The sequence below is a fragment of the Arvicola amphibius genome, chromosome 4 (genome assembly GCF_903992535.2).
Source record: "Arvicola amphibius chromosome 4, mArvAmp1.2, whole genome shotgun sequence".
In the NCBI taxonomy this organism is placed as follows: domain Eukaryota; kingdom Metazoa; phylum Chordata; class Mammalia; order Rodentia; family Cricetidae; genus Arvicola; species Arvicola amphibius.
Window position 1 is genome coordinate 40,621,558 of NC_052050.1, and position 14,509 is coordinate 40,636,066.

Here is a 14,509-nt window from a genome sequence, read left to right on the forward strand (position 1 = left end):
AGTTGTTTATTTTTGTGAGATTTTTGTAATTTGTTTGTTTTGGGTTTTTTTGAGGCATAGTCTGATATTTCCCAAACCTGCTGTGAAACCAAGGATGATCTTGTACTCCTAATTCTACCTCCATCTTATGAGTACTGGGATTACAGGTTTCACCGCCATGGCTGGTTGCTGAGTTTAAAAACTGTTTGTATTCTCATCGAACAATAAAATCAAGGCAATATTTGTGATTTGATATCAAACAGAGTAACAATAAAAAGCTATTTGAATGTCATATTAAAGTTATTTTCATATCCATACCTTCCTAATTTTTATTTCTATGTATTCATTTTAAAAGAGAGAGTGGTATAATAAATTACATATTTGTCTTCCATCATGTGTTAAATATTAGAATGCCATAAAATTTTATTTAGTGTGGGGCTGGAGAGATGGTTCAGTGGTTAAGAGCATTGACTGCTCTTCCAGAGGACCCGGGTTCAATTCCCAGCACCCACATGGCAGCTCACAACTGTCTGAAAATGCAGTTCCATGAGATCTGAAACCTTCACACCAAGGTACATAAAATAAAGTTAAATAAATCATTTAAAAAATTATTTATTGTATTAGCTTAAATTTTAAATATTTAAAATAAACCAGAGTTGTCTGTTGATTGATTTAAGCAGCGACCTCTCATAACTTTTTAAAGTGTAACTCAAGTCAAGCCAGGCAGTAGTAGCGCACAACTTTAATCTGGGGAGACAGAGGCATGCAGATCTCTGAGTTTGAGGCCAGCTGGTCTACAGAGAAAATTCCAGGACAACCAGAGATACACAGAGAATAAATGATAGATGATAGACAGACAGACAGACAGACAGACAGACAGACAGACAGATAGATAGATAGATAATATAACTCAAAGTTATGTGAAGTTTTTTAAGAAAACCTGTTGTTTAATATACAATATAACTGAAGGTGAGGGCTTTTTTTTTACTATGAATCTCATCATAAAGCCTGTCATTCAGATGTGATTTGGAGATACTTATCCAAAATATCCTTTGAAGCTGATTGTGGTGGCACATGTGTAATTTCATGTGTAATTTCAGCACTTCAGAGGCTGAGATATAAAGATCCCAAGTTTGAGACCTGTTAAAGCTATGTAGTAAGACCCTATCTTTAAGACAAAATCAAATCAAACAATCAAAATACAATCAGAATACCTCTAGCAATCAGAATACCAAGCTCCACAGGCTTAGTTGACGGGGGACAAGTAACAGCTTCAGTAGTGTCTAATTCAGACAGCTTGGAAAGCTCAGTAACCCTGGAGATGATGGTTTGGAAGAACTGAAACAAACCGTACCATGAAGGGAACAGAAGCCAGCTCCCGGGTGACAGAAGCAGCATGTTGATGTGCACCAGCATTGCAACCTGTTTCCCTCGGATCCCCAGACTTCTAAGCATTGTGATTCATCACTGTAGAACATTTCAAAGGTGTAGGAGGGAAACATAAACTATGTGCACCATAAACCCAGTCTTGGCATTTCTGTTGCGTTGCCCTCCTCCTGCCACTGTGCCTTCCTCGCCTGTGCCAGGTCATCTTGAGTTACTCAGATGTCACGTTACTTCATCTCTGATTTCCAGTGTATCTCTCTAAGAAATAAAGACTCCTACAGTGGCTGTAACCATAGTTCTGTGATCCCACCCCAAAAATTAATAACAATTTCTTTAATATCACCTCCTATTTCTTAAGCTATTATGTTGTTGTTGATGGTAACCGATTGCTTGATTGGATCCTGATAAGGATTTTGCATTAAGATTGATTGATTGATTGATTGATTGATTGACAGGTTTCTCACATAGGTCTGGGCTCATTCATTCTCTCCCCATCCCTTTGTAATCTTTTCTTGAAAAGGGGGAGCACTTTGGCTGTAGTGAGCATCTTTTCTGGAAGGTTTCCCAGGGCAGATTATGCTAATCCAGTTCCTCAAGTGTTATTAACACATGTCTGTGCACCTGTGTGTTCCGTGTACTGGAGAGTAGATCTAGCGTGATGTTAGTTTTTCTCCACAACCTGTTTCATGGTCTGTGTGTGAATGCCTATCAGGAGCTCATAAAATCTAATTATCCCTCTGATTCATTTTCTTCTAAAAGTTTACGATTTTTTTTAATTTCTATTTTTATTTATGCATATGTGCACCATATGGTTACAGGTGCCATGGAGGCCAAAAGACAAAAGAGGGCATTCAAACCCCTGGAACTGTAGTTATATGTGGTTGTGAGCCATCTGGTGTGGGTGCTGGAACTAAATCAGGTATCTCTGCAAGAGCAGTAAGTGCTCTTGAGCACTGAGCCATCTCTGGAGCCCCCACAAATCATTTTAACTATTGAAAACTTGACATTCTAGTGAACTCTCATAAAGTTAAAATGCAATTCAATTGTTTATGTGACACTTTCTAAAAATGTATTGTATACATTATATGTCTTATGTAGACATAATATAGCTGAAATTTATATTTTATAACAAATTTAATTATAAAGTTTGTTGTTCAGATTCCACAGGCATAGGCAAGAAATCTGCTATTAGAAGTGTCTGTGTTTGGAATGAGGATGTGACACAGGATCTCTATTCCCATAAGCCACCCTGTCACGTCTCTCCTATCTCCTTGTATGCCTTATAAAAAAAACTCATGGGCATTCTGGGTTACCAGAAGAGCCTGATTTTGGAAAGCATGCTTTAAGCACTGTTAAATTTAAAATCAAAAGTTACTAGAATCTTCAGCAAAAATCAGTGGCTTCTAGGAATACAGTTGGAATTTTACTCCATTAGAACTTACTTTTATACTCCTAATGTCTGAAATGTCAGCTGGTGATAGATTCCTGCATTTGTGTATTTTAGGATGTTTTCCTAAAGGTGGAACTAACTTTTCTCCCCAGCTGAAAACACAATAACTCCGCACAATCGGTATCACTATTTAAAAGCAGATCTCTCCACCCAGTTGAAGTTATGGGCTAGGTAATTTTTGCAGTAAGGCATCCTACGCATTGGAGGGTTTAGCAGCATCACGTGACAACTGTAGCATTCCCCAGGATGACAATCAAAACTGCCTTCTGACATTATTAAATGTTCATACAGACAAAAGTAACCTCAGTTGAGAATCAATGATTCAGACAAACCAGAAAAGTATTTAAAAAAAAAAAAAAAAGCTGGGAGGTGGGAATGGGAATGACACTTAGTTTTCAGGCTTTTATCCCAAAGAACAGAAAAGACTAGAAATGGAGCTGAAAGCCACAGCAAATAAGTGGCATAGGCCTGTAGATATAGAAATCCTGAAGCTGGAGTCCAGTTCTGCCGTGAGTCTGTAGAGCTTTCAAGAGGTAATGGAGACGATACTTAGTTAGGTTCCTCTGACAGGAGATGGGACATATCAGCACACAGTACTGAAATGTTTGCACATAAGTGGCTCGCCTCCTTGACATAGAGCTTGCCTGAGATAGATTTGTTAAGGCAGTTTCTGTACAGTCCATCAGAGCAGGAAGGTGGTAGCAGATTTCTGTCTACACCTTGTATACGCTGAAGTTGCTAAAAAAAAAAAAAAGCCCAAAGTTCTTAACATCATTTGCTTCGTGGAAGCAAGTGAAAAGCTTATTTTTATCTTTTACATGTAATTATGTCTTAATTAAGTTTTTAAAATTATTATTCCCAGAAAAGTTTCAAAAGTGTTAGGTTCCTACGCTTTCTAACTTTGGGAAACCTAGAGGAAATTCTCTTTTGGATTTTTGTCAGTGCATGTCACGTGAGCAGAACTGCAGATTCTGTGGAGTACTTTAACTTCATTGTCAGAAGAACACCAAATGATATTGTCAGGTCATCTGCTGGCACTTAGTGGAAACTGTTTCATGATTAGTGGCAAACAGGTTGGGGGCTTGCAGAATGAAGGAGTGGGATTGGGTGTAGGACTGGGAGACAGGAAGGAGCAGGAGAAGAACTAATCACATTTGCCTTCGTCCACAGTCATCCCTGGTGTTTCCTTCATGTCTTAAGGACAGTGGGTCAGAAACCTCTGTTAACGTGTGTGCTCATTTTAGTGCTTGGCCTCACTAGGACTGTCTGCCTTTTTGACACTGGAACGTTGGACAAGTCTGTGAAACGAAAGGAGACACCTGTGTGTCTTGCCCATTGGGGTTCCCATTCTCTTGGACATTGCTTTCTTGTTGTCCTGCAGATTGATTACTTCAACAACCAGATCATTGTGGACCTTGTGGAGCAGCAGCACAAAGGCATCATTGCAATCCTGGATGACGCCTGTATGAATGTTGGCAAAGTCACCGACGGAATGTTCCTTGAGGCTCTCAACAGTAAATTGGGCAAACATGGTCATTTCTCCAGCCGAAAGGTAATAATGAGCTATAAAACCTTTGCTCATTGTTTGACAGGGCAACACTGCTTTACATTAAGTTAAAAGAATGTACACCCAAATAAGGGGGAAAGGCATGAATGTCTGGTAAATGTTGTATCGCTATGGTTGAGTTCTGCTTCTCTGATACAACAATGAGACTGAAAGAAATCATAGCATCCAGGAGAGGGAGCTAAAAGACTGTGAATTTGCTAGATGCAGGGAAAATGAACACGATTCTTTAGAAAGCATGATGTCATTTATAACCAATAGGTGCTGAGTCCTTGTTCATGTGCTAGAATTTTATGCCTGCATCTGATGATTCTGGCATAAGAAATTGCTTTTGTCCTTGACTTTTCACCATAATCCTCATTTACAAAATACGGAGTGTGCTCTGCATTCTTTAGACCCCATGACTTCACTAAAAGTGAGACATTTTAGCTGCGTTCCCTCTGATTATGGAGAAATGCATTCTTTCAGTGTATTGGTTATGCTTCCAACTCTCCATTTTTACAATCTAAACGTGTCACAAATAAATCACATTTGTATAATAATTGGTGGCAGTTGTGGTTATCAGATTTTTATTCTAAACCTATGTGGAGTATGCTTGTGATTCGTGTTTGTATCATCACCCCAGTCTTCCCCACAAATGCAAACTTGTCTAGTTACCAGACACTGCCAGGAAAGCAGGCCCTGTTCCTTCACATCCTGAGAGGAATGGGCAGGCATTTCTGTTCCTCTGTAAATCTGTGGCACATTGCCACTGTCTCATGAATAAATCTACTTCCTAACTACGTCCCCTTTAGAGTTATGTAAGCCGAACAGAGAAATTCCACAATTAACTAGAGAAGGTGTAAATCATCTTAAATTGTTTCTTGACTGACACTTGTCTCCGGCCAGTTATTTGTGACTACGACTTGGTCTTCAGCTCCTGCTGAAGGGTTCCACAGTCCCTTCAGCCAGGTCTCACTTATACCCAAAGGGCTAATTAAATGCCTCTTGTTTGGCAGGTCTAGTCCTTGGTGCTGGCACAAAACTGCACAAAGTAAAAAGAAACCTACGTCACAGGGAGATGTTTCAAGGGCACCTTTATCCAGGAAAATTTCTGTCTGTGAGGGAGTTTAGAGATGCCCATTGTCATTACACCTCTGAGTTGAGTTCTGGAGACTCATCTACTCCTGTACCCTCTAGATGCTAGACAGTCAGTGTTAGTGAAATTACATTGAACTGGTCACAATCATACTAAATAAATCTTACTTAAATTGTTTTTATTTAAATGGTGTCTGTAAGTCTCAAAAATGACACCCCAAATCATTATTCTTTTTTTTTCACCCTGGCTATTTATATAACTGAATTAAGTAAGTTGGTCAGGCAAAATAAATGCTTCTCTGTGAGCATGTGTAGGTCAGAAGTCAATGCCCTATATCTTCTCTATTACTTTACAACTTTAAAAAAATTACCTTTATTTATTTATGTCTTCATATGTGTGCATGTACAGGCATGCCTTGGCACACATGTGGAAGTCAGAGGACAACCTGCAGGAGTTGGTTCTCTCCCCCATGTAGCCTTCAAGAATCAAACTCAGACATTGTGTCAAGCACCTTTACCCACTGAGCCATCCCACTGCCTTCTAGTTTATGTTTGAGACCAGGTCTTTCACTGAGCCTGGACTCCCCTTACTGAGTTATACTGGCTGACCAGCAAGCTTCAGGTACTTTCTGTCTCTGCCCTACCAGCAGTGGGGTTACAGACACCACTGTACCCAACTTTATGTGATCGTTGGGGATGCAAATCAAGTCCTCATGTTCCTGTGACAAGCAATTGAGTCATCTCCACAGCTCCATCTTTTGAGGATTTTTGCCTAATAAAGGAAAGAAATTACACAGCCAAGCTGTCAGGATATCTAAGTCACTGCACACCTTTCTGTTAGATAATGTTATTGGAGTATATGGTGAGTCAGGTATCATTTGCTACTGCTAACTGATCAAGTAGACTTACTGTCTTATTAAATAAAAGATTGCTGGTGGGCTGGAGAGATGGCTCAGTGGTTAAGAGCACTGACTGCTCTTCCAGAGATCCTGAGTTCAATTCCCAGTAACCACATGGTTACTCACCACCACCTGTAATGAGACCTGGTGCTCTCTTCTGGCCTTCAGGCATACATGCAGACAGAACACTGTATACATAATTTAAAAAAAAAAAAGATTATTTGGGGGATAAAAAACTTCCTTTTGCATTAAAGGTATCATGGAGAGGCAGTCACATGATCCAAACAATCGTAAAATATTTTCAAATAATAACTATATAGCAAAATATAATTTTTGTGTGTTGAGGAAAATCACAATTTTGCAGATTATCCAAATATAAGAATGGCCTGTGATTTGAGTCTTTTTCCTTCAAGAATTTTGCAAATTAAAGGATTTTTCAAAAGGGTGGTAAGGGAACAGGCTAGAGAGAGGACTCCGCGGTTAAGAGTGTGTACTGGCCTTGCAGAGAAGCAGAGTTCCGTTCTTAACACCCATGCCAGGCAGCTCACGACTGCCTTAACTCCAGATCCAGACGGCTGAAGCCCTCTTTGGGCCTCTAATGGCACCCATACTCACAGAGCACAACCCTTGTGCTCGCAGTTGAAAATAAAACACGTCTGCCAGAGAGCAGGGCGTGATCTATTTTGGCAAGTCCTCTCTAGTAAATGCTTTGGTCTCATGCATAGTTCATTTAACTCTCCACTTTTTCAGATGAGTAATTATTAAAAGACGCAGAGTAAACCCCCAATTTCCTGTAATTCTTTATTCATGAAACTCCTGGACATGGTTCCTCTAGTATCTGAAGCCTGTTGTCCTGGATGGATTGTGTGCTGTATGACATGTGGATTGTGTGCTATACCACATACTAAATGGGATTTTTACTCGTCTACCTGTCTGGGTGCTAGTGTAGCAAAGAAAATTAGAGGAAGTCATGAAGAAATCCAAGGCCATATAAAAACCTGCATTTCTTAGAGTATTCCCCTTCAGAAAGAAAGATATTAGAGTTTACTCTTCTATGAAGAACACCTAAACTGGAGTCCAGCTCAACAGGCAGATGCGCCAAGCCACTGTGTGCATGAAGACATGTGCCTTTCTGTGTCCTGGGGCCTTTCCAGGACTACCACTTACTAGCTACGTCATGTGCCGACTGCCTACCTCACTGAGTCAGTCTCCATGGATGTGAGGAAGACATTTTGTTCTTTAACAGTAGATTGTGAGGGCTGTGAGTTGTATGTGCCTTACAGATAGGAAGCCCTCGGTGTGGTCCTCCCAAGTGGAGCACGGAGAAGAGGGATTTAAGTGTCAGAAGACTTTGCACGTCTGTTTCTCAGGGTACCATACTTCTTCCGTTGTCTGGTTGCCGCACCTACTAGGGGCCATCGTTTATATCCAGCTAAATGAAGGGCACCATTCGTCAGCCTCTGACCACACTGGGCATGGAATAGCCGCATTTCCACATCCATTGTCCAGACCTGGCCTCTTAGCCATGTGTACTGCTAGAGCAGCCAGCAAATGGAGGCCATCTGTGTGCTATGTGCTGCGTGGGTTTCTGTCAGAAGCCTTTACCTTGTCAGCCATGTATTTAAACAGACCTGAATCAAGGGACTGTGATTTCATCTAGATATCATGATTCGTGATGCTTGGTCATATTAATTTGGAATGTGTTTTTTAGGCATGGAAAATGTCATTTTTTTCAAGTTTATGTCATTTTTATCTCTTAGACCTGTGCCTCAGACAAAAGCCTGGAGTTTGACCGGGACTTCCGAATCCGGCACTACGCAGGTGATGTGGTGTGAGTATCTTACTCTGGCGCCTAGCCCAGCATGATGATTTGCATGCAGCCTTACTTCGGAAAACGGGGTTAAGACACCGCTGGTTGTTTTCCTTTTCATGTGTGTGGGGATTTTTTTGGAGGGGTCATTGTGGGGATCAGTATAATTTAGCCTCTTGATTTGAAGAAGTGCATAGCTTCATTTCTTCCTTGTTTCTCAGACATTTGGTTTGAGCATATGTTGTGTAACCAGGTGTACTTCCCCGTGTGGTTGGAACCAGTGTATCAATAAACCTTGGAACCATGTTAGAGTCTAGGGTAGGCATGTGGATAAGATGGATTCTGCCCAATAGATAATATACTTTAAGCATATTCCCCCTGATCCCTGTACCTCTACTCACTTGCTCTTCTATCTTCCTGTTAGCTCCCTTTGTTCCCCCTGGACACTCCCACCTCTACTTTCATGCCATCTGTACATGAAATCTGGGTCCCACAAATAATGGAAAACATGATATTTGTCTTTCTAAGACTGGTATAATTCACTCAATATGGTTATCTCCAGTTGTATTCATTTTCTTGCATATGACAAAATTTCATTCCTCTTTATGACTGAAAAAAATCCATCACATGCACAAACCATATTTTCTGTATTCATTCTTCTGCTGATGGGCTGGTTCTATAACTTAGCTAGTGTGAACAGTTCTGCAACAAATACTGATATTTATCTCTATGAAAAGAAGGAAAGATGGGTTCTGCCCATAAGAAGTCAGCAGGTTAGTGAATATGAGTAGATACATCTAAGTCACAGGAAGGGAGGAGGAAAGGACTCAGACGGGGAGGCACACAGCATTATGGAAACAATGAGGAGTCTGGAGAAATCTTGCTGGAGGAAGAAGTGTGCAAGCAGGTTCAGCACCATAAATGAAAGCCTGGAGACAAGAGAGGGGAGAGAATATGGAGAGGGAACTGCAGGGCACCGGTGTGTGCAGGACTACAGGGAGCAACACAAGCAAAAGAAGCTTTACTATATTATTGTCAAAGAGTGTTTGAGAAATAGAATTCCTACAAGCTGCATTTTTTATTGCCTTACAATAAAAATAGCAGTTGACATGAAAATACCAGTGTGAAAACTACCTTGGTATGTTAGGTACCAGCTATCACAAACCAGTGACTTAATACAACAGCCGCACTGGGGGTGCTAGTGCACATCTTTAGTCCCAGCACTTGGGAGGCAGAGGCAGATGGAGCTCTGTGAGCTCCTGGACCAGCCTGGTCTACAGCGCTCGTTCAGGACAGCTAGGGCTGTTACACAAGGAAACCCTGTATCAAAACAAATAAACAAACAAACAAATAAAAAACAGCTTCATGGGCTAGGGGTGTAGCTTAGGTAAAATGCTCACCTGGCATAGGTCAGGCTACCAGCACCACAGAAACAAATACAGAAACAAAAGTTTGTGCTTTCAGTAGTATCATAATTTGGGAAGCAGGAAGTTCAAAATCAGGTGATGGCAGGGCTTTTCTTGAGGCTTCCCTCAGGGAGAATCTGCCCTTTTTTCGCCTTTTGATGCTATGGGCATTCCTTGGATTGTGGCCGCCTCCTTGGTACATCGCTCCATCCTGAGGGTTAACCCCCTGCCACTGTGTTAAAAGAATCTGGTCTCTTTTCTGCCCACCCCCACCCAGTCTTCTATTGGATTATTTCCTTCTTTCAAGATCCTTAGCATAATCACATCCCTGTACCACAGAAGACAGCGTCCCCGAGTTCCAAGAAGGCTGATGTGATTGTCATTCGTTGTGGGTCATTTTTCAGCTGCACTGTTGTTATGCATTCACTCCTCATTAAGCCCCATTCCTTGTCTTATTGTTTAAAGAACGCTACCTTTTTCTTTATTTATTATGCTAGGAATTCTTCCCACGTAAACCATTGCAAGAAGAGATTAATCAACACAAAAGCAAATGATTATCTTTATAAATGCTGAAAAGACATTTAAAGAAGCTTTAATGTCTATTTCTGGCTAAATTAAAATTCTAGAATCTTAAAATAATGTGGCTCAAAATTATTACCTTCTGTCAAACTAGCCATCATTGCAAGATGTCACAGCTTCCCACCACTCCAGTCCTGGTCTAGAGTACTCAGTAGAAAAGACAAGTACCACTCAGATGCCTCCTCTAAAATAAGCCCAAGCCATACTTACAGACTGCTGTCTGGCAATCAGGGTGGTGTGAATGCAGAGCTGGGCAGAGGCCTGTGCCCCCAGGTCCACCTGTTTTACAGAGGACTCAGCATCTACAGAGTAAGTAGACATCTGACCCAAAGTCTCATACCATGTGTATGGAAGAACTGAGGCAGCAGCTAGGCTTCCAGGCTCCTGGTCCAGAGTTCCAACTGCACTCACTGCCTCAGGCTCCTCCTTTAGCCTTCAGTCCTCTTCAGGGTTTTGAATAGGTTATTTTCTATATGCACAATACTTTACAGGGCATGGTATCTGACCATAAGGAGCTTTCCATACAAGATACACACAGATACACACAGATACACAGATACACACAGATACATACACACACACACACACACACACACACACACATGTGGTTAAATGTTGTTTAAACATATATATAAACACATGTACATATACATATGTGTGCATAAGAAAAGATGGCTATAATAATCACCATATGAGTCATAGCAAGTGTTGTGACAAACTCTGAATAAGAAAACACTATAATATTTTTAGGTGTTGTGGTAAGCCCCAGGAGGCTGATGCTGCTAGGCTCGGGTGCTAGGAATTATTTTTATAGAAAGAAGTGGGAAGAGTGGTGAAAAAATATTCAGGAAGTAGCAGGGGTGTATCCTTTCTATGGTACAGATTAGAAACGCCTGGAAAAATAGACAGATCAAATCACAGTGAGACTTGAACACTATTCTGTAGTCTTTGAAATTCAGTCTGTGTGGGTTTCACAATAGATTAAGAGTAGGGTGGTTTCAAATGTTCAGTTAAAAATGACAGGATAGGATTGTGAAGACCTGGATTAGGCAGGCAAGAGAATAATTTTGGATGTGGTAACCTTAAAGTCCCTGTGGGCAGCACATCTGAAATATTTTATTTTTTTGTTTTGCCAAATTAAATGTGTAAAGTAAAAGGTTAGGGTTAGAAGCCCGAGAGGTGTTGATGTGATTGTCAAAAAGAAAATATAGACAAGAACGCAGAGCTGCTAAGGAGAAGCTGCATTCAGTTACTGTTTGCATAGTCACTCAGCCTAACCCTTGTTTACTCTTTTACCCCAACACAGGGTGGCTTCCCCTAGAGGCCTCTCTAGTCACTGCAGCAGTATAATTCCCCTGCCTTGTGCCCTCCTCACCAGCTGCCATCTTAGCTGGAGTTTCAGAGCCTTATTTTCTGCCTTCCTCCAGACTCTGAAGAGTGGGCTCCTTTCCCTGTGATGCTCCTGCATGTGCCTGCTTCCAGCCCTTCATTCTGCCTGTTGCCCCACGCGATCTGCCAGTCCTTTTCTCCTCTGCTTATCCAATTCTTACCATCCTTTGCAGTTCTCCTTGGACTCTTTCATACCCTGCACACTGAGTGGTACTTAGACAAGCCACTTGACCTCCCCACGGATGAGACAATTAGTTCCCGTATGGTGCTGGTTTGGTTTTATCTTAGGCATGCTGGATGATAAATACAACTATCTATTTTGAAGTCATCTTCTTGAGGTAAGCAATAGCCAGTAGAAAATGATGCTTTTACTCAGAATTATGGACACCAGTCCACTTTCCTTCTGAAGGAGAGAAACAGAGTCCCTTTTATTTAGCGTGCGAAGTCTATGACCTTTACTTCAGAGCTAAGTAGACCAGCTTTTAGAAGTTCGATTGCAAAACTGATAGCAGAAAGGCCTGTGCACTTCTAGAAAAGCTCAAACGTGGCTTACATGGTGATGATACATGTGTTCTGTTTTTTCTCTAGTTATTCTGCCATTGGTTTTATTGACAAAAATAAAGATACTTTATTTCAAGATTTCAAACGTCTCCTGTATAACAGGTATGATTGTTTATTACCTTTACCTTAAATTTTTAACATAGATTGCATAGTATATGAATATAACATGATTACTTTTGTGTGGCAATTCTAAGAGTTTTTTAGCAGACTTTTCTTCTTTGTTATGCTTAATGAATGAAAGTGTGTGTGACCTTGGGAGTATAAAATCTGTAGACTTGGGGTAGGGGCTACTTTTACCAGTAAAATTTGCCTTAATTCTCCTTAGGTTGCCTCTATTTCTCTGTTCACTGACACCATCCTTCTGGTATCCTGTACCAATATACTCAGTGGTCCCCAAGCAGGCCAGAGGTAACAAGTATCAAGTAGCCTCTGGTCCACCTAAAACTATTACATACACAGATTCCCACCTCAGGATCTCTTCCCCCAGGTATGAGACACTCTGTTGTTAGACTGGCGCCAGGCATCAATGAGCCCCAGTCCTCACTGAACTGGAGAATTTTCTCACAAACCACCTAAAGACAAAGCTATACAGAACAAAAATAGGCAAGGGATGAAACTTCAAACCCAGTATGGAGAGAAGGGTCAGGAAGAGAGAAGAAGCTTCTTGGCCATCATTCACTTGTTCACGCATTTAGGTCTAAGTAGTTCCTCAGTAGATTACAAATGTGTATTTTATACTCTTGAGCCACGTATCCTTCTGTGCTCTGAGATACAACTGAGAAAACAGTTTAGAAACTGCTTTTTCTCATAATCAATAAACAGTTGACTTTCAGAGAAAGTAGGTGAGAGGTTCAGAGTAGAAGTGCGAGGGAGGCATTAAAAGCAGGGTGGCCAGAAAAGAACCCATGCTAGAGGCGGCATCCAAGAGATGCCTATATAAGGTAAGGGAGGGAGCCACATTGCTGTCTGGAGGAAGAGCAGTTCAGGCAGAGAGAACAGCTGGTCCAGGGCTCCAAGGGAGGAATCAGCTTGAGAGCATTGACAGCAGGAGGAACAGCAAGAAATTTGTATGCTAAGAACAGAGGGAGATGGGGAGAATGCTGAGGAGCGGATTTAGAGAGGTGGCCAGGATCAGAACCATGGTCTGTGAGCCAGCATGAGAACCGAAGCATGAAGAGAGGAAACCATTGATCCGGTGTGATTTGTACTAAGGACATCACTAGTGCCACTGTATTAAAAATAAAATAGTCATGAGCAAGAGTGAAACTAGGAAGATCAATTGTGGCTGGCTAGCAGTGGAGGGTTAAAGGGCTCACACCAGGTAATATTGAGAAAGGAGAGTTAAGATATGAGTTGAGCCAGGCAATGGTGGTGCACGCCTTTAATCCCAGCACATGGGAGGCAGAGGCAGGCAGATCTCTGTGAGTTCGAGGCCAGCCTGATTTACAAAGCGAGTTCCAGGACAGGCTTCAAAGCTACTCAGAGAAACCCTGTCTTGAGAAAATAAAACAAACAAACAAAAGACATCAACTGATAGACAGCCAAAACCCAGATATGATGCTGGAGCCTTATGTGGGAAGACAAGGTATGTTTTGAATGTTGTAGGCTGGAGTACAAACTGCACCCAAATGAAAATTCCAAATAGGCTATTGCACAATTGCAATTGTGTCTCCAGACAAATGGGACTAGGGGTACCTATTTATAATGTCAGTGTGTTGATTGTATATTAGACCGTGAGACCAGAAGAGTTATCCAAGAAGTGAGTAGAGTTAAAAAAAAAAAAATAACAGTAATGGAAAGAACAGGATAATTGATCTCTAAATGGCCCAGCTTTTAGTTAAAACAGAACCTAGTAAAGAAATACTAAGAGCACCATATGAGATAGAAGGAAAGCAAGAAATCCAGTGTCACAGAGACCCAACCAGGAGAGGTGGGTACTTTAAGGTTAAAAAAAAAAAAAAGCAGGGCTTAAGAGACAGCTCAGCAGTTAAAGAGTACTTGCTGCTCTTACAGAGAACTCACATCAGGCAGCTCATAACTGCTTGTAACTCTAATTCCAAGGGATCCCTCTCTGTACCTACACAAGCACGAATGCATTAGATGTACATACATTCAGGCATATACATATGAAATAAATCTTTTTTAAAAAAAAAAACAGAAGAAAACAGTGATAAACTATATCAAATAAAAAACAGGAATGGTGCCAAGACTGACCAATCCTTTTTGCTCAGGGATAATTCATGGGACTCTTGAAAATACTAATTTCTGGGCAGTGAGCAAGACAAAGTCTGATTGACATAGGCTTGAGACAGAAGAAAAGAAAAAAAAGATGGATCCAAAATAATTCTGTCAAGATCTTTTGCTCTAAAATGGCTTGTCTATTGGATGCTGAAGCCACCAAGAATGAGG

General features: G+C 41.0%; 1 protein-coding gene across 1 annotated transcript in view; it reads left to right on the forward strand.

The window, feature by feature from the left end:
* Positions 1-14,509, forward strand: part of Myo1d (myosin ID) — a 301,212-nt gene that overhangs the window by 107,589 nt on the left and 179,114 nt on the right. Inside the window, exons 11-13 of the mRNA XM_038326939.2 lie at positions 4,197-4,367; positions 8,116-8,186; positions 12,128-12,202. Coding sequence (XP_038182867.1) covers positions 4,197-4,367; positions 8,116-8,186; positions 12,128-12,202 — 317 coding nt within the window. The remainder of the gene's footprint in view (positions 1-4,196; positions 4,368-8,115; positions 8,187-12,127; positions 12,203-14,509) is intronic.